Raw genomic sequence first — 26,394 nt, 5'->3', positions numbered from 1 at the left:
GATAACACAATGGAATATATACAAAAGCTGAGTTGACAGTAAGTGGAGGAAAACTAATTCTGAGTTCAATTCAACTTTGCTACTTTTGACTTAACACTAGTGAATATCCATATGATGATGGTGAAATAATGTTCTCATTAGACAACTGATTTTATCTGTAATTAGGGAGCATTTACATTGTATAAAGCAGAGTTCTAAGAAAAGCCAAGATCTCACAGAATTTGTAAGCCATGTGGACCACACAACTGTAAAGTTCACAGGAAGAAGTGCTACAATATACATTCGATTTTGTCACCGTGCTCCGTGGAACTGATCCAAGCCTCCGAACTGCTAATTACTCATTAACACAATCTTTTAATTTAGGAATATGGGCTTAGAAGGGACTTGATAAGAGGAACATACTTAATAACATAAGCCTATTTTTTTTTTTCAATATTTTATTTATTTGACAGAGAGAGACACAGTGAGAGAGGGAACACAAGCAGGGGGAGTGGGAAAGGGAGAAGCAGGCTTCCTGCCGAGCAGGGAGCCCAATGTGGAGCTCGATCCCAGGACCCTGAGATCATGACCTGAGCCGAAGGCAGACTCTTAACGACTGAGCCACCCAGGCGCCCCAAACATAAGCCTATTATTAAAAGTGATCTATAATTTTCCTCATGTCTGTCTGGTTTACTCTAAAACCTTATTATAGTTTTTTAAAAGTCACAGCAAAGGGCACCTAGGTGGCTCAGTTGGTTAAGCGTCTGCCTTCGGCTCAGGTCATGATCTCAGGGTCCTGGGATGGAGCCCTCCATCGGGCTCCCTGCACTGTGGGGAGCCTGCTTCTCCCTCTCACTCTGCCCCTCCCCCCTGCTCATGCTCTCTCTCTCTCTAATAAATAAATAAAATCTTAAAAAAATAAAAAAACAAATCACAGCAAAATATTAATATCAAATGGAAATGTACCTGAATAATAAATTGATAAAAATATAAAGATTAACTTTTTAGTATCCGTGGGAAAAGAGATATAAATAGAGTGAAATAATTATAGGAGGCAAATTTAATTTTCCTTCATATTTTCTAAAAAAGACTAAAGCTTTGGGGCGCCTGGGTGGCTCAGTCGTTAAGCGTCTGCCTTCGGCTCAGGTCATGATCCCAGCGTCCTGGGATCGAGCCCCGCATCGGGCTCCCTGCTCCGCGGGAAGCCTGCTTCTCCCTCTCCCTCTCCCACTCCTCCTGCTTGTGTTCCCTCTCTCGCTGTGTCTCTCTCTGTCAAATAAATAAATAAAATCTTTAAAAAAAAAAAAAAGACTAAAGCTTTTTGTTTTTCTTCCAGGTACCTAATTCTATTCAGATGAGGCAGAAGTAGCAAATATTTATCCTCATATCATAAAAAGATTACAAAACCAAAAAAAGAAAGTTTGATATTTTTTTATAAATGAGTTTTCTACCTGATAAGCCTTGTGACTGATGCCATATACTAATGGATTTGCTCTCATCCGTACATAAAGATAAGTGTAACTTATCCACTTCACTGCTTCTTCCACATTAGTAACTGTTCCCAGAGCAATCTGCAAATCAAAAATATAACAAAATTAAACTAATGCATTAAAGTTGAATATAAACATTACATCAAAGGCCATTTTGTCAAAAGTTAAAATACATCATTATATTTTATTTAAAAGAAGGTAAGTATAATTACTGGACATGACACTTCTCCAATTAATTAAAAATCATTCCTGCCTCATTTAATTGAGAACAGTACATTGGAAATGCCATCTTCCAAAACTTAATTTACTCAATATTACGGCATCTGATTATTTTTCCCTAGAGTTTAATTCTATATAGCATTGAAAGGTTAATAATTTAAAAATACAATAACAACATATAAAATCTGTGTAATAAAGAGAAAGGAATTATTAGAAAATGATATTAAAACAAAATTACAATGAAAAGTTTCCTTAAAAATACATTTCCTTAGCTACTAGATCTATAGGTAATCATTTATTTAGTGTTCCTTAATTTAAAAATTCATGCAAGTTGTGAAACTTCATAGCTGTATAATTTTTCCTGAACATCTGGCTGAAAAAAATTAAATTTCTTAATACTTTAATCACAGGAGGAGAGATGCTTTCTAACTAAATCATTACAGATTAGGAGAGAGAAAGGAAGAATAAACTCTCTCATTTTAGCACTGAATATTAAGGAAAATAAAACTTTTATGTTTGTTTTATCCTATAATTTTGAATTCTGTTTAATTTTGTGAAATAAATGTGGATGCTTAGCTATCTTTAGTTAGTTGAAGAAGAGATCCTGCAATATATAAAATATCATGCTGTTACATCATACTACTAGTTATTAAAAAAGAGAAATCACCAAAGTAAAAAATGATAAGGCAGATTCTGACTATTCACTTTAAATTTACACGAACTTAAGTCAGAGAAAGACAAATACTATAGGGTCTCACTTACACATGGATTCTGAAAACATCGAACTCATAGAAACAGAGTAGAATGGTGGTTGTCAGGAATTGTGGGGTGGAGGAACTAGGGAGATGTTGGTCAAAGGTATACACTTTCAGTTATAAGATGAGTAAGTTGCAGGCATCTAACGTACAGCATGGTAACTATAGTTAATACTGTATTGTATACTTGAAATTTGCTATGGGAGTAGAGCTTTGAGTTCTCATGAAAACAACAAAATGGTTATTATGTGAAGTGAATATGTTTACTAACTTTATTGTTAGGTATATAACTATATACACATATCAAACCATCGCACTGTGAACATTAAACTTACACAATGTCATATGTCAATTAGATTTCCACAATTACATAAATTCATAAATTTACACTCATGTACTTACAAATGACTAAGCCATCCGCAATAAAGGTAAATACATACATTTCCTAAAATGTGAACTGTAAAACTTTCTACAAAATGAAGAATAACAATACTAAAATATAACTAATAAGGGAGTTGTTTCACTCCCCAAATATTTAAAAATGAGACAGTTAAAACATTTTCCAGCTTCTTGAGGTAAAAGAAACTAGTTTAATGATAATAGCTAAAAATCTGACAGTGTCTCCCATTTGTGATTCTATTATTTGACAGTGAAAACTGCGTGGATTCTCTACTGACCTACTGGTATTTTAAAATCCTATCACATGAGCCCTAAGAGTAGAAAATTTTACAAAGGATAAAATAGTTTGCTATTATTTTCAAAATCAGATGCAGTAAATTAACATAAATAAATACCTATTGCTTCTAATGATAAGATAAAGGAAAGGAGGAAGGAGGTATCAGAGAGTGGATCAAGTCATTCGAGTCTTCTAAATGTTCACCAAAAGAAACAGACTAACTGACTACCCTGAAAAATGGATGTAAATTCATGATGGTACATCATATTTCTAGATTAATCTTTGAATGCCACCTAGTGACAAAGACAAAAATTTACTTGTAAATATCTGCTGTCACCTAGTGGTTACTTAGCACAGGAGCCTTTTATAAAAGAAACGAGTATTTTTCAAATCTCTTTGCAATATATCCATTCATCTTAATAATCATATAGTAAGTCAGTAACCTGTCGGTATTATGTAAAGCACAATGGATATAGGAATAATTAGAGCGTGATCCCTGGTCTCAAGAAGTTGTCTAGTAACGCTGGTGAGACACGTGTAACTAATGAAGATGACACTCATGAAACCACCATCCACAGTGCCTAGTATATAATACATATTCAAAAATGATTTTAATTAAAAACACCTAACATGTGAAACTTATAAAAGTGCCATCAAATATACAGTGTAAGAGTTTTACGTTCTGTTAAGAAAAAAAAAATCCACCCCAAATTTGGTAATTTTAGAAGACTCAAAGTATCACATTGTATCTAATTTACCTACTTCAACTTTAGTCTTTAAGGTTATCTTAATTGCTTACTTGTATGTGCATGTTTTCTTAAACTGCTTAAAATCATATAAAAATGAAATAAACCAATAATCATGAGTATGTGTGTGCGTGTATCTGTTAGTAAATATATGAAAAAAAAATTCATGTATGTATTCAGCTAGGATTCGCAAGCTGGCAGTAAGTATAAATAGGGCTGAGAATCAAGGGACTATCAGATAATGGTGATACAAATCGTTTACTAAATACCAGCTTGGCACAGGCGCTTATTAAATTTTCACAACAATCCAGCGAGATTGTCCCTATTTTATAAATGGGAAAATTGGGACTTTATAGGTGAAGTGAGTAGAATGAGACCCTGTCTCAGGCAGGTGACATGTGTTGGAGAGTAACCAGAACCAGCATTGGGAAGGTTGGTCAGATTATGGAAGCCTTAAATCCAAGGACAAGGTGTTTATACTATGTCCTGCAGAGACAAGAAAAATTCCATACAGATTATGTGTACGGTTACAGAGAGATCAACATATTTTGAAGTATACACTACAGGGGCTAACACAGAGTAGGTGTCCAGTAACGTCTGCTGAAGACATTTTAATAAGCCTCAAATATGCTTCAGTGTTTCTCTCAGTGCAAAATTAAGTGGCTTTATACAGGGTTGGGACTTGTGACCTTTTGGCATTAGCATTAGAGAATCAGCCCCATTAGGTATCAATCAGCAAATCTGTTTCATAAAATGTTTGTATTAAAATTATTATTTAATATAATACTTTCTTCAGTTCTTCTAAACTAATGGGCAGGATAGATATTCATGTTATAAAAGACATTAGTGAAGGCAATATCCCTAATCTAACATGACCTTTATGTTGATCACTGCCACTGAATAGTTTTGCAAAGATTTGGGGAGTCTAAAGACTTAAAATTCCATTACTTTAAGAACACAGCACACATTCATTTTATAAACTAATTTCATACTTGATTTCCACAGATTACAAAATTTAATTTCATACTCAACTATGATTTAAGGGGGTTTGCTTCCTTAACAAGAAAATTTACTTTAATTGGGAGCTATTCCAAGCAGACCAAAATATGAGAAAAAAGTTTTAGCAATGGTCTGTACCTCACTATATTAGCTAAAAATTTCAAGGTATATATTTCATCATTTGAATGACTTTTATGGCATTAAATGGAATTATCATTATAATTAGTTGGCATTTCTGAAAATGACTTACCTAATAAGTACTTTATGAATATGAGGTAAATCTATGGACTACATTTTTTTTTAAATTTTTCAGGTCTTGACCAAATAGTTTCATTGATAATGTTTTACAGTCTGTAAAAAAGACTTCCTTGAGGACAAGACACTTATCCTGTGTCTTCTACACAATAACATCACTACCTTGGGTTTACTTTACCATTTATAAAAAGTTATCAAGGATAGTAATTATAAGTTTATGAAGACAGTATTCCTTGATATAGTTTTCTAGAAAAACTGCACAAAAGGGAGCCTTTCTTTTTATCATAAGTCAGAGAAATTATGGCTACCATTTTGGAAAATTAGTCCTGGTCTTAGAAGGCAAATGGTAGGTATCAATATAGAGAAATGTATTCACCTTTAACTTACCACAGTCTATATAAGGCAACAAAAATCTAGGCTATAATGAAAATACTAGATATGTAATTAAATATACCTGAGTTTGAATACTAGTTCCAAAAATTAGTAGCTGAAGGACCTTTGGGTCAGTCACATACCTCTCCGAGGCAATTATACCTACCCTGCAGGGCATTTGGAAGGTCCTTAGTCCACTTACTACTATTACCACCATTGTACAATAGACTATTCTATCAGAGATACTGTAGACCCAAGACCAAAGACCTAATTACTTAAACCATGAAATCATAGCAGGTGATGGGGACTGAAATTGAGCTATAATAACACTTTATTTAGAGTCAAAATTTATTTCCTAATCTTTTTTATTTTCTTGTAATTATGCTTCTAGAGACCAGCATCTTTCATGACTTCTTCTAACTTCCAACCAAATCTTCCAAACCTCTAATCTTCTGATCCCAGATCAAGTTTTGCCACCTTCATGAATAAAGCCTTTCCTAATAGCTTGTGACCAAAACTGTTTTCTCCTTCTAGAATCCTTCTATAGAAATTATCACTTTCCAACATTATTACACTGTGTTTTTGTAGCTTTTGCTCCCCGTTTAGACTATTTGCTCCTTAACAGAGGAGACTGCATACTGAATATGCTTTGGATCCTCTAAAAAGAATTGTAAATACTGAACAGAATGTAAGTGAAATTTTATAGGCTCTTTAAGAAGTAGCTGATATAGGACTTGCACACAACAAATAATATTTGATTGCAAATGTTTCATTTGTCTATTTAACATTCCATTTATTTATTCATCTATTTAACATTTATATCCCATCAACTTTAAAAAATTATTTGAGTGCATTTTAAAGAAAAGAAAGGACAGAGAAACAGGAAAGTGTTGAATGCCAGGGCAATAATTAAAAATGTAATGAAAACAGCGAAACTTCATTTGAATGTTTGACACACAGACTCTTAAATTAAGAATGTTTATCCTCTTTACCAGTTAATATGTTACCTAGACTTCCAGAGTCTGCTATTTAAATCTTAACACAAAATGCATGTACACACATGAAACAAATTATAGTACTGTAGCTCAATTTAAGCAATTATAACCTGTATAATAAGATTAATCAAATGACCCAACATAAAAGAGCTTTATAAACCTTATAAAAACTTTATAGAAGTATAATACAAATATAGTAGTGGTTACTGCTATTTCTGTTTCTCTAGTTTGTATAGCTTGGTTAGATTTCTGGCCTAGAACAAAACCTCACAGTTTAAAAGTACACTCTTTCAGCAATGAGTTCTTATCCGTGATCACCTGCCATCTATACTGTTCTGAATTAACCAACAATATTACCATTCAGCCTGTTGTGCCTTATGACTGTGGAATGGCACAAGCTGTCTTCCTAAATACTATAGAACTGCAACCAATTCAACCTTATATTTACTTGGCCATTCTTTCAGCTGATGATTCTATTCCAGTCTTTTATTCACAGGATCTTACCTCTGCATTTAGGTTATCTGCAAGGCTTTCCAGAAACTGACTCTCAATTGGGTTTTGTTGTGTGAGCAAAGTGAGGTAATGGCTGAGTTTGTCATGAGTTGTTATGATGATTCCTTCCCCAAATCTGTCAAATTGTGGTCTTCCAGCTCGACCAAATATCTGCATGACATCTAAAATTCCAAGGTCAACAAAGGAGCCTCTTTTTGCAGCATATATTTGTGTTCCCTAGATGAGGAAAAGTTAATAAGAATTTACATAAACACACACAAATATAATCCTGATGAGCTGAATACTGAAATTAGGCAAATATGGCAAGATCTCAAAAGTGTACTTTAACTAATCCTTTCATCATCTGTGATAGAGTTAAATTTTCACAATATAAACTAGATTTTTTTGGAGAAAATAATTCTGACCTTATAAGAATAGCATTAGAAGTCAATGAAACAGCCAAATCACAGTATTTTTCTAAACAAAACAATCCCCAGGTTTAAGACACACACAAACCCATGTAAGGCAAGCTATTACCTTAATAATAACAGCATGAGCAGGAAGATTGACACCCCAGGCTAATGTCGCTGTACAGACTAGAACTTTGATATGCCCATTAGAAAACAGGTTTTCAACCAAATTTCTGTCCTGCCGAAGCATTCCCGCATGATGAATACTAAAACCATCTGGAAATAATTCTCGTACTTGTTTATTTCTTGACTTCTGTACCTAGAGTAGGTATCAACAAGACATAAAAGAGTATTACTTAGCATTTACAAGTAATTGTTATTTAGCATTTTTGTTCAATGACTTTATCAAAGAAAGCATAAAATTATTCATGAGTTTTAAGATCTAAGTCTTAATATGTTATATATAAATTGTAAAAATTATATTCTACCTATCTTAAAACATAGGTAATCCCCAACATGACACAAAATGCAAGAGGAATGAAGTTAAAAGCAAGTATCTCTTTCACTCAGACTTGCAACCAATCATTATTACTTGTTTCCTATCCTTCTGAAAATAGTCTATTAAAAAAAGCATAAAAAAAAAAAAAAAAAAGAAGCATGAATCTAAATTGCTCCCAACTCATTCAGAGTAAAGGCCACAGTTCTTACGATGCAAGAGTCTACAGAAATTATTCTCACCCTCTAAGCTCACGAACCAATGCCAGCCACTAGGGTTGACTTTTCCTCTAAATCCTTTTTCTGACAAATCCACATCCACTCCACCAAGGTCTTTACATTTTCTATATACAACCTACCTCCTGGAAGACTATTCTCCCCTCTTACTGAGATGCCCATGATTCCCCAGTGCATGCACTCTTCCTCATTGGAACGACCTAATAAAACCAACTGTGTTCACCTAGAGGTGTGTTTTTGGTGAATTCTGACCGGCACTGATCATCTGTCTTAGTTCCCCAACTTTATAATGCCCTGAATTTACTAACTTTACTTCTGGTATTTGTTCTTTGACCTGGCCTGAGCTCAGATGTGGGATTTGATCCACTTATCTGCAATCCATATTAAGTGCTACAGCAGAGTATCTTAAAAAATTCACTAAGACTCACTACAATAGAGAAAATTTCTCTGCAAAATTAAAGATTTTAGATTGACATAATGAAGTATTTAGGTGGTCAAAGCTCCTATTTGGGGTGCCTGGGTGGCTCAGTTGGTTAAGCAACTGACTCTTGATTTCAGCTCAGGTCCAGATCTCATGGTTGTGGGATCCACTGAGCTCCACAGTGGGCTCTGTGCTCATCAGGGAGCCTGACTGAGATTCTCTCTCCTCTTCCTGGGCCCTTCCCCCTCCCCTCATGTGCGCACTCTCTCTCCCTCTCTCTCTAAAATAAATAAATAAATCTTTATAAAGTCTGTTTAAAAAAGCTCCTGTTTGGGCATCATGTCCTGTGTTTGCCTGTTATTGCTCTAAAAATTTCATTATCAACATTTCCATAGTTTCTTCTGAAAGAGTTTTCCATAGTTTTTTGTAAGGGGCACTACACTGGCACGGAGTGGGATTTCAGGGGTTTGGGTTTCTAGAACAGACTTTGTCACATTGACTCTCCCTAAAGTCACTTAAAATTTTAAACTTCTAAGTTAATAATTAACTAAGGAAATGATCTAAGAAAACAGCTCTTCATGAAATCTGCTGCATATATAAAACCAAAATACTTTAACAAACTACTCCATCTAGTGGCCATCCCAGTAAATAACAACTTACACATTTCAAGCCTTTTAGAGACCTGAACAAAATACACATAAACCAAAAAGGCTTTCTTTTGCAAGTTTCATGGGGAGTATATTCCTGTTTTATTTTTGTGCAGCATGATCAGCCTGTTAGAAATCATTTCATGCATAGACCTTATGATTAACTACACTTGGGTCATATTGCCTAAACTTCCATCTTTTTAGACAAGAACTGTTATCTATCTTCTAAAAGTAGCTCTCATGAATATGGGATGACTTGGGATAAAGTTCATTGCGGAGAATTTGCTAGGATATAACAGAGTTTCTTCATGGGCCAAGGATAGGGAGAGGAGAAACATTTCACCTACTCAGTTTCTTCTCTAATATTCATGAATAGACACTCAGAGCTAAAAGAATGAAAGAAAATATTGCTTGGAAGATATACTCTGTACGAATTATACTGCTTGGATTGCTGCTTGTTTCAGGTGAATCTGCTGTCTGTGGACCCCTGCAGTGGAATGTCCTGATGTGCTTGTTACTGATTCCTTAGTCAAGCTCCATGTGGGGAAGGACTTGGTTTGCGGCACCAAATGGCACAATATGAAGCTGAATGCAGGAAATATTTAACTGGGGAAGAGTAGTCCTCCTATAATGTAGCAGGTGGATACTCCAGTATCCAGTACTGACATAGTACTCCCACTCTGACCAAGTGAGTTCAACCAGCTTCAAGGCCACCATCTGGGTAATCCCTCTGGTCTCTGTGAGGAATACAGAGGCACCAGGGGTCATTTCTCTTTTGTCTCTATTCCTGTCAATATCCTGTGCATTGCTTTTTAATTGGGTCAGTAGAGACCTGAAGTGAACAATCCTAAAATAAGTCTGGGTTGCTCATTCTTAACTTTCTTTGAATCTGAGTCTGGCACTTGTGGTCTGGGCTAGCATAGTACAAATAAACTAGAATCCTTAGGAATCAGGCCCAGAGATATGCACTTTTATTTATTTTTTTTATTTATAGAGATACGCACTTTTAAAAATCTTCTTTTAAAAATCATACAGAAAAATTTTATTTTTTTCCATTTTTGGTGAATGGTTCTATGAATTTTAACATATGTTCAATTTGTGTAATAATCACCACAATCAGGATACAAAACAGTTCCTTTACCCTAAAAAATTCCCTGTTATTCCTTTAGAGTTAAACCGTCCCCACCCACAACCCCTGGCAATCAATGATCTGTTCTCCATCCTTATAGTTTCATGACTTCAAGAATGTGATAGGAATTGAATAAAACAGTATATAAGCCTTTGAGGCTAGTTTCTTTTATCAGTTTGATGCCTTTGAGAGTCATCCAAGTTGTACTGATAGTTCATTCCTTTTTACTGCTGAGTAGAATTCTATGGTATGGATGGATATTTTGTTAATCGAATCACCCACTGAAGGATGTCTGAGTTGTTTCCACTTTGGGCAATTATGACTCAAGCCTCTATGGATATCCATGTGAAGTTTCTTTCTCTCTCTCTCTCTCTGTGTTTGTGTGTGTGTGTGTGTGTGTGTGTGTGTAAGAGAATATATTTTAATTTCTCTAAAGTAGACACCAGGAATGTGATTGCTAGGTCATATGGTAAATACATTTTTAACTTTATGAAAACTGCAAGACCATTTTCAGAGTGGCTGTACCATATGCATTTTCATCACCAATATATCAGAATTCCAGTTACCTCCCATGCTTCTCTACACTTGAGACTGTCAAGATTTTTTATTTTAGTCATTGTAAGAGGTATGTAGTGGTATCCCATGTGGTTTTAATCTGCATTTTCCTAATGACTAATGATGTGAAACATGTTTTCATGTTCTTAGATATACATTTCTAATCAGCTCCTCAAGTTATTCTGATGTACACAAGAGTTTAAGGACCATAGTTCCTTACAGGAAGACACCTGGAGTAATTATTTTTATCCATCTATGTACAAGACAGCTGTATAATTTGACCATTTGATTCTATTTAGTGCTACACAACTTTGCATTCATTATTGTGCTAAATTATTTACACTCCTAAGAAAAGTATCTTCTAACAAATTTATAAAACATGACAGTGACAAAAAAAAAAGGCCCTGTAAAGGGCCAAAGAGAGGGTAATTTAAATAATAAACAGCTGTTTATCACGTCTAGATCCTAGAAATACAAGAAACTGAAGACAAAATGTGAGCTTTGAGTAATCTGCAGAATGGAAAGAAAGACCCATGCACAAGTGACTTCTATAAAATATGTTTCTAATAGAGGTGAATGGACAAAGCTGAAATGAGGGGAGGAGTGGCGCTGTGGCTTGTGTTTCTCCCACCAGCACCTGGCAGAGTACTTTCTGCATAGCCAGTACTTACTGCCCATTTCTGGAATGAATAAATCAATGATCTGCTAGTCTCATCAAAGAAGTCTTTACAGAAAATGTGAAATGCGGGTCTTGAAAGACAAGTGATATACTGTTAAGTGGGGGACAGTAGGCAGCAGGATAAACAAGCATAAAGGCCGGAACTAGCAAAGAATACAGTGTGTCTGGGCATTATGTTTAGAAGGTATTGGGTGAATGCAAGAAAATGATGCTGGAAAGGAGGATTAGGGGCTGGAAAGGAGGATTAGGTCAGGCCTTAGATGGTCCCAAGCACAGGTGGAAAGGAGCCAAGGAAAGTTCTTAAGCAGTATCAGATTTGTTGTTTAGAGAGGTATCTTCACAGCTGTGCTAAGACCGGAGGCTGGATGACCAGCTATGGGGCGATCAACAGTCCCAGTGAGAAAACAGGAGGCAGGAAACAGAGAGACCACATAAATTCAAGGTGAGAGTAGGCTATACCGTAAGGAAGCCTGGGTGACTGCCTGGGAGGGGAGGGAGGAAGGGAAGGAAAGAGTTAGGGCTGTTTCTAGTTTATTCATGCATGCCTTGATGCACTAAATATGTGATAGGGAAAACAGGATCGGGACAGCCAATGCTGTGCCTTGGGAGGTGGAAAGAAAATTCAGTTTGGGACATGAGTTTGAGGACACCCATTATAAAGATTTTGGCTTTTATTCTGAATAAAGTAGAAAACCACTGCAGGTTTCTGAGCAGGGAGACCAGTTAGGTTTATTACTCTAGCACAGCATTCCAAGAGAGATATGACAGTAAGTTGAACCAGGTGTAAAACACCTGAATAAAATAATTAATAACTCTAAACTAACACATACCTGCAACTTTATATATGTATCTTTCTTATCTTGACTTCCTTAAACAACGAAGGAAAAATAACAACTAAAATTGCATAAGTCTAAAAACTAATAGAAACATCACACATCAAACTTACAGGACAGAGTAAACGTATGCTCTCAGAAAATATCATACCTGAAATATTTCACTAAATAAGAACATAAATAAGTAAATTAACATCTAACTCAAGAGTTGTTTTGTTTTTTCGTTATTTATTTTTATTATGCTATTAGCCAACATAGAGTGCATCATTAGTTTTTGATGTAGTGTTCAACGATTCATTAGTTGTGTATTACACCCAGCGCTCATCACAACACCTGCCCTCCTTAATACCCATCACCTGGCTACCCCATAATGAAAGTATAACAAAACCAAAGAAAAACAAAGTATATACCCTAATAAAGTTAAAATAGAATCTGATGATTTAAAATTTGTGAAATGGATAAGTAAACACAAAAACTCTTATTTTAAAAGAAAAATTAAACAAAAATCACCAATGGCTATTGCTGGCAAGAAAAGGAGTTGGCAAACTACGTGCCAACTGTCTGTTTTGTACTTAAAGTTTTATTGGAACATAGCCATATTAATTTGTTTACATACTGTCTATGCTGCTTTTGAGCTACAGTTGAGTAACTGTGACAGCCACCATATGTCCACAGGCTTAAAATATTTACTGTCTAGCTTTTAAGTAAAAGGAGATAGTTGTACACAAGCTCAGCAGCACAAGCACAAAGACTCAAAATTAATAATGTAAAAAAAAAGAAAATGTTCAGAAATATATCACAGTTTAAAATAATCAGAAAAGAGTACTTTATAAAATTCAATATATACCATTTAAAAAACTGGGATGGATGGTTTTATAGAAAATATAACATTTATCCTAGAAGTGTTGAAAGTTGTAAAATAATAAAAGCAATGGAAGAAAATTTAAAAGCTATCTAACATCTGGGCTTTCAAACTTTTAAAGACAAATTAATTCTAATACTATTAAAGGCCCTAGAGCACAGAAATAGAAGGAAAGCCTCAAAATTAATCTTACAGAAGCAGTGAAATAGCACTGATATTAAAACCTGATAAAGAAGCAGAAAACAGAATTCACCGATGCATTAAAATAATACACAACTAAGTACAATTTAACCTCAGAATTCCAGGGCATTATACTTATATGAATATATTCAAGAAATGAGATGACATGCTTTGATTTTGAGATGGGAAAACTTGACTTGGTAAAAAATGCCAGTTCTCACTAACTTAATCAAAGCACTAACTCAACTAAAACATGAAAATGATTTCTTGGAGGTTATACTCAAGTTCACCCTGAAAAGTAAACCTGTATATTTATTCAAGAAAAATTCTAAAATTGATGAGTAATCAGGTATTAAAAATACTATAGTAACAGAATAAGAAAACAGTTTGATACCAGAGAGGAAATAGCAAGATCAGTGAAAAGAAAAGAAAGTCCAAAAATTGATTCAGGCAAATATGAGAATTCTGTGTTATATAAAATTTAAAATCAACAGAACAGGGAATATTCAGAAAAAGATGATGGTTCCATTACTATATGGAAAAAATTCCAGATAGATCAAAGATTTAATAATAAAAATGAAATCAAATTTAAAAAAGGCTGGAGGAAATTACAGATAAAATAGGTATGGCCTTTATAAGCAAGACAAAGCCCAAAGACTGACTATAAATAAGTTGATAAAAAACTTCTACAAGGTAAAAATATCTGTAAACAAATAAAACCCAAAGGTTAACTATGAAAAAAATGTCTATAACACATACGACACAAATTGCACACATGCAATTTAATATACATACAACGGACCACAAATATGAATAAGCAAATTACAAAAAAAGATTTCAAGTGGCCAATACGGAGATGCTCAGCTTTACTCAAAATTAAAGAAATGTCAGTCAAAATAATAATGAAGTACCATTTTTTTTTTACACTGCAGATACGCAACTTTTTCCTTTTTTTAAAAATTATGTTATGTTAATCACCATACATTACATTATTAGTTTTTGATGTAGTGTTCCATGATTCATCGTTTGCGAGTACCATTTTTTTAAACTTAAAAACTTTGACAATGCTCAGCATAGTCATGTGGGAGGAAGTTACTGTTCAAGGAAATGTAAATTGGAACAATCTCCCTAGTGGGCGATTCAAGACCATTCACCAAAATTTTAAATGCATGCACCATGTTGATGTATAAATTTCACTGCGAGGGATTTTCCCAATGGACATCACTGCAACTGCCAAGAGTATGAGCAAGAATGTTTACTACAGCACTGTTTACAATAAAAAATAATTGGAAACAACAAAAGTGTCCATCAAGACAGGACTGGGTAAATGAATTAAGATAGTGTGCACATTATGGCATACTATGAAGTTGTTATTAAGAATGAATTAGATCTTTCTGTGCTGATTTGAAAACATCTCCACCATGTATTATTACAAGAGACATGAAAGTGTGTATAACATGATCAAATCTGTTTACACTAAAACATGCATGCAAATACACACAATGGGTAGTTGCGTACTATCTTTCCTTAAAATAAAAAGCTTTTAAACAGGAATTTCTTTTAGAGAAATGAATGGAGAAGAGATGGTTAAGACCATGAGTTATGGAGCTAAACTTGTTTATTACAAGAACACTGCTGCTTTCTGAAGTATTGAAACAATCACTGCTTTTCCATCTGGTTTCCCAGGGCGAGCACTACCTGGAGTCCAGGCTTTGCTATCCTCTGAATAGCTGCAGAGATATAATTCATCTTGTTCACATTCTCTGAATGGAGCATTGGATTCTCCAAAGAAGCTATTCAAGATCTAATACTATGTTATCTATCTAATACTGAATAAGTGTTTCTACACATGGAAATATAGCACAAAAGAACACGAGCTGTGAAAAGGTAAAGGAAGTCACGTGCGTAGTTTAGGATTGTTTAAGCTTGGTATCCTCTGACTTTATATTTCCACTTTTCACAAGTGACCTTCCCATAAAGGGCTTTATAGTCAGTAAAATTAGAATGGAATGGACAACTACTAAGATAATCTGTTAGCACACAGAGGGTACTATATTCTCTTCCCTCAGTGAAAACACATAGGGCTTCCTTCCATGACCTTACCTATCTTTTTCCTACCCATGAGATGGAAAAATCAGTGTGAGTACTTTTAAAAATGAGTAAGGTTAAAATGTAACCACTTCCCAAAGTTGACATCCAAACTAACACAAATGCAGGAATTAAAATATAATTGAAAAAAAAACACTAACAAGCAATTGAGGTTATTAAAGGAAAACACATTTGTTTTTCCAGTAAGACCAAATTTATACAGAAGCAACACAAGAACTTCAGGTTAGATGCAAGCCCTCGATGAAAAAACATGACAAAAATTGCACAACTAATTTACAGTGATCTTTGTAAGCCTTCTGAGGTAATTTATCTTGATAAGATATGCTTTAACGTAGATAATATCAAAACCATTAGGAAGGAGTAACTTAACTGCCATTATAAAAACTAAAATTTGACCAGGAGGCAAATATCTTCCTCCAAATGATGTCATTCTTTCTCAGAGCCATTAGTGAATATGCATTATTAATGTTAGAAAAAAATATTGTAAAATCTTCATCTTTGGTAAGTGCTATTTTTATCATTCAATGTTAATAAGATAATCAGCATGAGAAAGTAGACCTTCTTACTTAGGAACATAAACCAATACCTAGCTTTTCTTTTGACAAAGGCGTTTAGAAATCTAAGGAATATAATACGCAATTTTCCCTCATCTTTCTCTCTCTTTCAAAGCTCTTACTCCACTTTAAACATTATTCTTTGAGACATCTAAAATTGTTCTCTGACACCTATACCAAGGCATGTAATACTCCGTCCTCCATGAGGCTGTCAGAAGGAAATCCATCATCCCTCCCATCCCTGTTCTCAGGATAAGGTTCATCTAGTCATCTGTTTACGAGATCAATTAACCAAAACTATGATCAGAATTTCTGAGGATCATGTTAAAAATTTTAGGGCCTTAGTTTCAGATTTTGATTCTGATACCTGGCATAGGTACAGGTAATGGGAAACCAATTGTCTATTATACTAAGGTCCCCGTGATTCTTTGTATTTCTTTGCTCTTGACTCAATTCCTTACCTTCTCTATTACTTCTCCACCTTAGGGTATGGAATTCTTTGATCTACTCTCTGGAACTGCCACACAATGATCAGAAAACTATATCAACCTCTTCTATCACCTTGCCTTAACTGAAATTTGACTCTCCTTGTATGGATCCTGTTTCCCACCCATTCCCTCTCAAGTGGTGAAAGAGGATCTCTCTCTTCCTCATCACCATTTCCAGTCAATTAATGTACTCCCTTTCTGTAAAAACTCCTCTCTTTTAAGGTTCAGTCCATCTGACTATGTCACCTGTCGTTTAACCTTATCCAATGAAGACTTGACACCTATGGCTCCCAGTCTGTCTCTCCATCCCAATTCCTGTCATCATTAGGTGACAGTATTTTTCATGTGGACATCTAAAACACTCTTTAATTCCTTGATGCCCTCATTTCCACTTCAGCCATATCAACTATTATTTCTAGGCTTTGTTATCAACTCACAACTGTACCACTTCCAAAATCACTACTACAAGCATCTCAATTTCTGATCAAAGCTTCCTATATTTCAAGCTTGTCCAAACAATTTTTCTAAGTCCATTCTTTATCATCAATGATACTTTGAGATCACAATTCCTCTACTTTCTTTCTATTCATCAGCAGCACCTGCTTCTACTCCTCTGCCCAGTCCTTCCTCTTGCTCTTTCTCCAGCTTAGAGAGCAAGCCCATTGCTTTTAAGGTAAAATATCAAATCTTAACATGACATATAAAAATCCTCATGATCTGGCCTTTGCCTATAACATTAGACTTATCTTATGCTACAAACATGCCATCTGCCACTCCCCATCATTTTTTATGTCTTAGTTATCTTTTAAAAGATTTATTTATTTATTTGAGAGAGAGAGCACGCGCAAGTGGGAGTCGGGGCAGAGGGAGAGAGAATCTTAAGCAGACTCCCCGCTGATCACAGAGCCTGATTTCATGACCCTGATCATGACCTGAGCTGAAATCAAGAGTTGGATGCTTAACCAAATGAGCCATCCAGGTGCGCCTATGTTTTAGTCATTTTGACTTTTATCCACTTCCTTCAGTGTGCTATTGCTTTTCTGGTGTCAGAGCCTTTAGCTAGAACATTCTTCTGCTGTTCTTTGCTTTGTGACCTCCTAACCTTCAAATCTCAGCTTCAATTTCACTTTCTCTAACACTGTCAGGTCCCCTAATTTTATGTAAATGTATTTTTTTTTGTATTTTTATGTATTTTATGTTCCCTTAGCAACTTCGTCCCTCTTTATTATTTATTACAAATGCAATTAAAATATTTAATTAGTTGATTAATCATTCTGTCCTTCCAGAACACAAGCTCCATAAGAGTAAAGGGGTAGGCACTTTTTCTTTCTCAATGTATTTCCATTCTCAATTAAAACAGAGTATTAATCAGCACCCAACTCCCAGCTCCTTCTATGAGCCTTCCAATATTGCAGAGGCCAGAAAGTAAAAACTGTGTTTCCAAGATTTCTTGGAGGCAGGGTACTGGATGCAAAGATCAATTTTGCTAATGAGATGCACTTGTGCAAGATCTAGATGGTGGAAGTTAAGAGGAAACTATCTTCCCGCTATTGTCTTTTGCTGGTAAACAAGATCTTGGAGAAATGAGGATTGAAAATTATAACGGATGTATCATACATTCAAAATTTAGTTGTCCGATGTGTTCGTGAGTGTTGAAAAGACATGTATAGTAGCAGCTATGGTTTCTCAACTACTGGATCACCATCACAGTAGCTAGGTCTTACATTCAACAGTTCCAGTGCTGGCCCCCTAACTTCTACTTCTCCAATCTTACCAACATTAGTACGTACCTCATTTCTTGTACAAGATTCTTTTCTATTTAAAATGTACCTAGAGTGGTTTGTTTTCTTTACCGTATCCTGACTGATACAATATGTGTCTTCTTCAACCCACTCTAAAGAGGCTGACAGCAGAGTTTCCTTAGCTTGATATCTATTGATCTACCACAGTGACTGGTAACTAGCTTACATTGAGTAAATATTCACTGAGTGACCATCACTAAAACCGGTTGGAGGCTTATGGGTATATAATCAGTTCACAATGACACACACTAATTCCCCATAGCCAATTTTCATATGTCATTCTGGCTGTGCTAATTATTCACCTTAACTTAGGAGAAAGGAAGTACCAGGTGCTCTGTCCATGTTATATCCCTTGAAAGGTGGTTGTGGTTTCCATATAGGTTACCCAGATATTACTACAACCTAATTATATAGAAATAATTTAGCATTCCAGAGAGAGTGCCTTAATTAGCAAAAGAGAAATCTCATCTAAAATTGCATTCTTTATATCCACTATATCCATTCAGCCATAAAAGCTGAAACAACATTAAAAAAAATCACACTGTGAAATGTGATTTTTGATCTTTAAATTTTATCAGTATAAATCTCTGTATCTCTAGGGATTTAATAACCTAACTTATTTAATCTATATGTCTTTAGAGTGCTTCCCCTACTAAAGTATTTCATATGAGTGAACAACAGTATTCCAATTAACATAGTTTCCAAAACAGCATGGTTCCTTAACAAGATATATACATTTGTTGTAAAAATTTTACTCTATGCTTCTAAAACACATCTTTAAGCCCAAGAACAAAAACTGCTGCAATCAAAATTTACTTAAAGGTAATAACGAAAGAAATAAGAATAAGATTCCAATGTCACTTTCTATGTCTCTTAAAAAGAGTCTCCTTTATTCAAAGTCAGCCATACATTAGACTCTACTGAAATGAACACCTGGCCCAAGGGATTTCCCCCTGTGTGGAGGAAAATGAGTCCTACTTTTCAGCACCTGAATTCTGGTCATATAACTTGTCTCTTCCACAGTCTTCAATAGCTCCTCACGGTATATAAAGTCCAAGTGCTTAAGCATGTGATTTAAGGTCCTCCACATTCTGACCAAAATCTATATAACAAGCCCTTCATGCATCATACATTCCAGTGAAAAGGGAACACTCTCGTCCAAATATATCCTGTGGTTTCCTTTGCTCATGTTCCCTTTCTTCTTTCCCTGGAATGCCCTTTACCTTTATTGCTACATATTGAGATACAAGATCACTGGTTTGAATTAATCTACTTCTCTTTTGTGAACCGTTTGTTCTTCTGTTATTTACCATATTTTGCTTTCCTTATGTATTTCAAAATCCTCTGCGAAATTGTCTGTGTCTTAAAGGTAGAGAAACTCCACCTTGTTTTGCTACTTATTTTCTGTGGCACAAGAAATTTGATCAATTGAATTAAAATTGACAGTTAATTTAGACCTGGATGTCTTATTATACACTCTAAAATAATTGTGCTCAATAGGTATATAATATTTAATTGAATTGCTGTTCATACTTTAAAATTCCCCTACAGTTGGATATTTATGCTGTATTTTTTCCCACTACAATGTGTTGGAATACAACTCTCGGTATATGTTACTTTTCTTTTTCATCTGTCCTTGGAAAGAGTCCTAGGTTTAGAATTTCATGGCTAAAGAATCTGGAAGAAAGTGTGGCTCTTAACATATATTATCAAAAAAAAAAAATTTTTTTTTTAAAGGACTGAGCCATTCATTGCCACAGGAAACCTAGGAATGTGCCAAATCCTCAAATCAGCTTTAGAAATGGATATTATCATTTTTAGTTTTTAAAGATTTATTAGATTTAAGAGTATATGGTCTGTTAATTTGCACAATTTTATCCAATAATTTTTCATTCGAGGTTACTTATTTTTTTCTTCTCTTTGTTCATTTACTTACTGAAAACTTCATGTTTTAGTTATTAAACTTAATAAGTACACAAAGATGTAGATACACATATAAAAATGTGGATACTAATACATATAAAGATATAGTTACTAATATTTCCCCCAACTTGTTATCGTCTTTTACAATTCAATGTATTATTTTTTGTTGTCAAAAAGCTTCAAATTTAAATGTCGTTACATCTGTCATTTTTTAAGTTGTCATCTTCTTTCCCTTTAAAGTACATATGTAACCATTTTAGAGTTTCTGCTATATATCAAGCAAGATATGTTACCTTATTTATTACAAAAATCTTAAGATATAGGTATCATCGCCACTTTGTTTATGATGAAACTGTGGCTCAAGGAAATTAAAAGAGGCTATGTTACCATGTCTGAGTCCAGATTAATACCAGGTTTGCCTGGGTCCAAAGCGTTTATTCTACAAGGGGTTACTTCCCTTTGAAAACAGAAAAGTCATGCTTCCAAAAATCAGTTGAACACTCAGTTCTATTTTGTATTAATTTTATTTGGTTTTATTTAAAATATTAATACACTTTTCACATTCTTTCTATGTGGTTACAACCATTCTACAAGAGTAGAATTACTATATTAACCTCCAAAAAGAAAGGAGGTTGATATAGCTAAGGAAAGGATAAATTCTGAGAAAACATTTTACATATATTTAAAATAAAAAATAAAAAATAAAAGACAGGGGGCTATTGGGCACCTGCTACCGTCTTTAGCTAAAAGATATCATCTATACCAGGAAGAGAAAATTCTAATTTTATTTGGCTATACTGACTGTAAAACTGCTAGAGCAGAAATAAATGAAGCTACTAATATTCAGTATCAGATAACTTATATCAAAGTCAAATTCCCTTAATTTAGACAAAGGCTAAAGCTGACCTATGAAAAAAACAAGGAAATACTTGGTAGATCTAGATAATAATAAAAATATCAAAAAATGATTCTTTAAGGTACCCTGAGGGAACATATTATATTGGATTTTTCATAGAGTTCTGTTTTAATAGATATTTCCAATAACTATATTCATGAGGCTTATTGCATGATAGACCATTTCTACCTATAAGAAAAAATTCTGATATCACTAATAAGAAAATCAAACCACATATCAGTACCCATAAATTAGAGAAATACTGTATAGGAGTGAGTGGGAATACCCATCCCAGTACTAGAATATTTAAAGCCTGTTAAAAATTTGTCCCTAAAGGAAAGAATTTATTTGACTAAGATTCCAAGTGAATCAGAACCTGAAGATTCTAATTGAAATATTCATTCAACTTGAATTTAAATCATAATTGAAACTAATGGCTTAATAATGAAAATATATCTGCATCCCTAATGACATACTTCTTTTTATTTTATTTTATTTTATTTTATTATGTTATGTTAGTCACCATACAATACATCATTAGTTTTTGATGTGGTGATCCACGATCCATTGTTTTCGTATAACACCCAGTGCTCCATGCAGTACATGCCCTCCTTAATACCCATCACTAGGCTAACCAATCCCCCCAACCCCCTCCCCTCTAAAACCCTGTTTGTTTCTCAGAGTCCATAGTCTCTCATGGTTCATCTCTCCCTCCAATTCCCACCCCCCATTTTTCCCTTCCTTCTCCTAATGTCCTCCATGCTATTCCTTATGTTCCACAAATAAGTGAAACCATATGATAATTGACTTTCTCTGCTTGACTTATGTCACTTAGCATATTCTCCTCCAGTCCCATCCATGTTGATGTAAAAGCTGGGTATTCATCCTTTGTGATAGCTGAGTAATATTCCATTGTATATATGGACCACATCTTCTTTATCCATTCATCTGCTGAAGGGCATCTCGGCTCTTTCCACAGTTTGGCTATTGCGGACATTGCTGCTATGAACATTGGGGTGCATATGGCCCTTCTTTTCACTACATCTGTGTCTTTGGGGTAAATACCCAGTAGTGCAATTGCTGGGTCATAGGGTAGCTCTATTTTTAACTTTTTGAGGAACCTCCACACTGTTTTCCAAAGTGGCTGTACCAACTTGCATTCCCACCAACAGGGTACGAGGGTTCCCCTTTCTCCACAACCTCTCCAACATCTGTTGTTTCTTGCCTTGTCCATTTTTGCCATTCTAACTGGTGTAAGGTGGTATCTCAATGTGGTTTTGATTTGAATTTCCCTGATGGCTAATGATGATGAACATTTTTTCATGTGTCTGTTAGCCATTTGTATGTCTTCTTCAGAGAAGTGTCTTTTCATATCTTCTGCCCACTTTTTGACTTATTTGTTTGGGTGTTGAGTTTGAGAAGTTCTTTATAGATCTTGGATACCATCCCTTTATCTGTAGTGTCATTTGCAAATATATTCTCCCATTCTGTGGGATGCCTCTTTGTTATGTTGACTGTCTCCTTTGCTGTGCAGAACCTTTTAATCTTGATGAAGTCCCAAAAGTTCATTTTTGCTTTTGTTTCACTAGCTTTTGGAGATGTATCTTGAAAGAAGTTGCTGTGGGCAATGTCAAAGAGGTTACTGCCTATGTTCTCCTCTAGGATTTTGGTGGATTCCTGTCTCACATTGAGGTCTTTCATCCACTTTGAGTTTATCTTCGTGAATGGTGTTAGAGAATGGTCCAGTTTCATTCTTCTGCATGTGGCTGTCCAATTTTCCCAGCACCATTTATTGAAGAGACTGTCTTTTTTTCCATTGCATGTTTTCTCCTGCTTTGTCAAAGATTATTTGACCATAGGGTTGAGGGTCCATATCTGGGTTCTCTATTCTGTTCCATTGGTCTATATGTCTGTTTTTGTGCCAGTACCATGCTGTCTTGGTGATCACAGCTTTGTAATAGAGCTTGAAATTAGGCAATGTGATGCCCCCAGCTTTGTTTTTCTTTTTCAACATTTCCTTGGCGATTTGGGGTCTTTTCTGATTCCATACAAATTTTAGGATTGTTTGTTCCAGCACTTTGAAAAATGTCATTGGAATTTTGGTCGGGATGGCATTGAAGGTATAGATTGCTCTGGGTAGCATAGACATTTTAACAATGTTTATTCTTCCGATCCATGAGCATGGAATATTTTTCCATCTTTTTGTGTCTTGTTCAATTTCTTTCATGAGTGTTCTGTAGTTCCTAGAGTATAGATCCTTTACCTCTTTGGTTAGGTTTATTCTGAGGTACCTTATGGTTTTTGGTGCTATTGTAAATGGAATCGTTTCTCTAATTTCTCTTTCTACAGTTGCGTTGTTAAGTGTATAAGAAAGCAACTGATTTCTGTGCATTGATTTTGTATCCTGCCCCATTACTGAATTGCTGGATGAGTTCTAGTAATTTGGGGGTGGAGTCTTTTGGGTTTTCCACATAAAGTATCATGTCGTCTGCGAAAAGAGAGAGTTTGACTTCTTTGCCAATTTGAATACCTTTTATTTCTTTTTGTTGTCTGATTGCTGTTGCTAGGACTTCTAGTACTATGTTGAACAATAGTGGCAAGAGTGGGCATCCTTGACGTGTTCCTGATCTTAAGGGAAAGGCTCTCAGCTTTTCCCCATTGAGAATGATATTCGCTGTGGGTTTTTCATGGATGGATTTTATGAACGTGAGGAATGTTCCCTCTATCCCTATACTCTGAAGAGTTTTAATCAGGAAAGGATGTTGTATTTTGTCAAATGCTTTTTCTGCATCAATTGAGAGGACCATATGGTTCTTCTCCCTCCTCTTATTAATGTGTTCTATCACATTGATTGATTTGCGAATGTTGAACCACCCTTGCATCCTGGGGATAAATCCCACTTGGTCATGGTGGATGATCCTTTTAATGTATTGTTGGATCCTATTAGCTAGGATTTTGTTGAGGATTTTGGAATCCATATTCATCAGGGATATCGGTCTGAAATTCTCCTTTTTGATGGGGTCTTTGCCTGGTTTGAGGATTAAGGTAATGCTGGCCTCATAGAATGAGTTTGGAAGTTTTCCTTCTGTTTCTATTTTTTGAAACAGCTTCAGTAGAATAGGTATTACTTCTTCTTTGAATGTTTGGTAGAATTCCCCAGGGAATCCATCAGGCCCTGGACTCTTGTTTTTTGGGAGGTTTTTGATCACTGCTTCAATCTCGTTACTGGTTATTGGCCTATTCAGGTTGTCCATTTCTTCCTGTTTCAGTCTTGGCAGCTTATAGGTTTCCAGGAAGGCCTCCATTTCATCCAGATTGCTCAGTTTATTGGCATATAGTTGTCGATAACAATTTCTAATAATTGTTTCTATTTCCTTGGTGTTAGTTGGGATCTCTCCCCTTTCATTCATAATTTTATTAATTTGGGTCCTTTCTCTTTTCTTTTGGATAAGTCTGGCCAGTGGTTTATCGATCTTATTAATTCTTTCAAAGAACCAACTTCTAGTTTCATTGATCTGATCTACTGTGTTTCTAGTTTCTAATTCATTGATCTCTGCTTTAATTTTAATTATTTCTCTTCTAATGTGTGGCTTAGGCATTGTTTGTTGCTTTTTCTCTAGTTCTTTAAGGTGTAGAGTTAGTTGGTGAGTTTGGGATTTTTCTGCTTTTTTGAGTGAGGCTTGGATGGCTATGTATTTCCCGCTTAGGACTGCCTTTGCAGTATCCCATAGGTTTTGGACCGATGTGTTTTCGTTCTCATTGATTTCCATGAATTGTTTAAGTTCTTCTTTGATTTCCTGGTTGACCCAAACATTCTTGAGCAGAGTGGTTTTTAGCTTCCAAGTGTTTGAATTTCTGCCAATTTTTTTCTTGTGATTGAGTTCCAGTTTTAAAGCACTGTGGTCTGAGAATATGCAGGGAATAATCTTAATCTTTTGGTGTCGGTTGAGACCTGATTTGTGACCCAGTATGTGGTCTATTCTGGAGAAAGTTCCATGTGCGCTTGAGAAGAATGAGTATTCTGTTGTTTTAAGGTGGAATGTTCTGTAAATATCTATGGGGTCCATCTGATCCAGTGTATTATTCAAAGCTTTTGTTTCCTTGTTGATTTTCTGCTTAGATGATCTGTCCATTGGTAAGAGTGGAGTATTGAGGTCTCCTACAATTAACGTATTGTTATCAATATGACTCTTTATTTTGGTTAACAGTTGGCTTATGTAGATGGCTGCTCCCATGTTGGGGGCATAGATATTTACAATTGTTAGATCTTCTTGTTGGATAGACCCTTTAAGAATGATATAGTGTCCTTCTGTGTCTCTAATTACAGACTTCAGTTTAAAATCTAATTTGTCTAAGAATTGCTACCCCAGCTTTCTTTTGAGGTCCGCTGGCATGGAAGATAGATCTCCATCCCTTCACTTTCAGTCTGGATGTATCTTTAGGTTCAAAATGAGTCTTTGTAGGCAGCATATGGATGGGTCCTGTCTTTTTATCCAATCTGCAACCCTGTGCCATTTTATGGGAGCGTTTAGGCCATTCACGTTGAGTGATTATTGAAAGATATGAATTAATTGTCATCATGTTGCCTGTGAAGACGTTGTTTTTATAGATTGTCCCTGTAAATTTCTGTTGTATATCACTCTTGGGTCTTTCTCTTTTTTATAGAACCCCCCTTAATATTTCTTGCAGGGCCGGCTTAGTGGTCACATATTCTTTCAGTTTCTGCCAGTCGTGGAAGCTCTGCATCTCTCCATCCATTCTAAATGAAAGCCTTGCTGGATAGAGTATTCTTGGCTGCATGTTCTTTTCATTTAGTACCCTGAATATGTCTTGCCAGGCCTTTCTGGCTTGCCAGGTCTCTGTGGATAGGTCTGACGTTATTCTGATGTTCCTCCCTCTGTACGTAAGGAATCTCTTCTCCTAACTGCCCTTAAGATGGTTTCTTTGGCTCTAAGATTTGTAAGTTTTACTATTACATGCCGGGGTGTTGGCCTGTTTTCCTTGATCTTGGGAGGGGTCCTCTCTGCCTCTAGGATGCGAATGTTTGTTTCATTCCCCAGATTAGGGAAGTTCTCAGCTACGATTTGCTCAAATACATCTTCTAGTCCTCTCTCTCTCTCCACTACATACGGGATTCCAATGATTCTGACATTGGAACGCTTCATGGTGTCACTTATTTCTCTGATTCTATTTTCAT

General features: G+C 35.3%; 1 protein-coding gene across 2 annotated transcripts in view; it reads right to left on the bottom strand.

Moving 5' to 3' along the window:
• Positions 1-26,394, bottom strand: part of ASCC3 (activating signal cointegrator 1 complex subunit 3) — a 359,389-nt gene that overhangs the window by 145,619 nt on the left and 187,376 nt on the right. For both annotated transcript variants that reach the window (XM_078054943.1, XM_078054942.1), the window contains 3 exons: positions 7,516-7,707; positions 6,991-7,215; positions 1,431-1,550 (listed from right to left, as the gene is read on the bottom strand). In XM_078054943.1, coding sequence (XP_077911069.1) covers positions 1,431-1,550; positions 6,991-7,215; positions 7,516-7,707 — 537 coding nt within the window. The remainder of the gene's footprint in view (positions 1-1,430; positions 1,551-6,990; positions 7,216-7,515; positions 7,708-26,394) is intronic.

The sequence above is a fragment of the Halichoerus grypus genome, chromosome 9, assembly GCF_964656455.1.
Source record: "Halichoerus grypus chromosome 9, mHalGry1.hap1.1, whole genome shotgun sequence".
NCBI classification, from domain to species: Eukaryota; Metazoa; Chordata; class Mammalia; order Carnivora; family Phocidae; genus Halichoerus; species Halichoerus grypus.
This window is presented reverse-complemented; position numbering and strand designations above follow the sequence as displayed.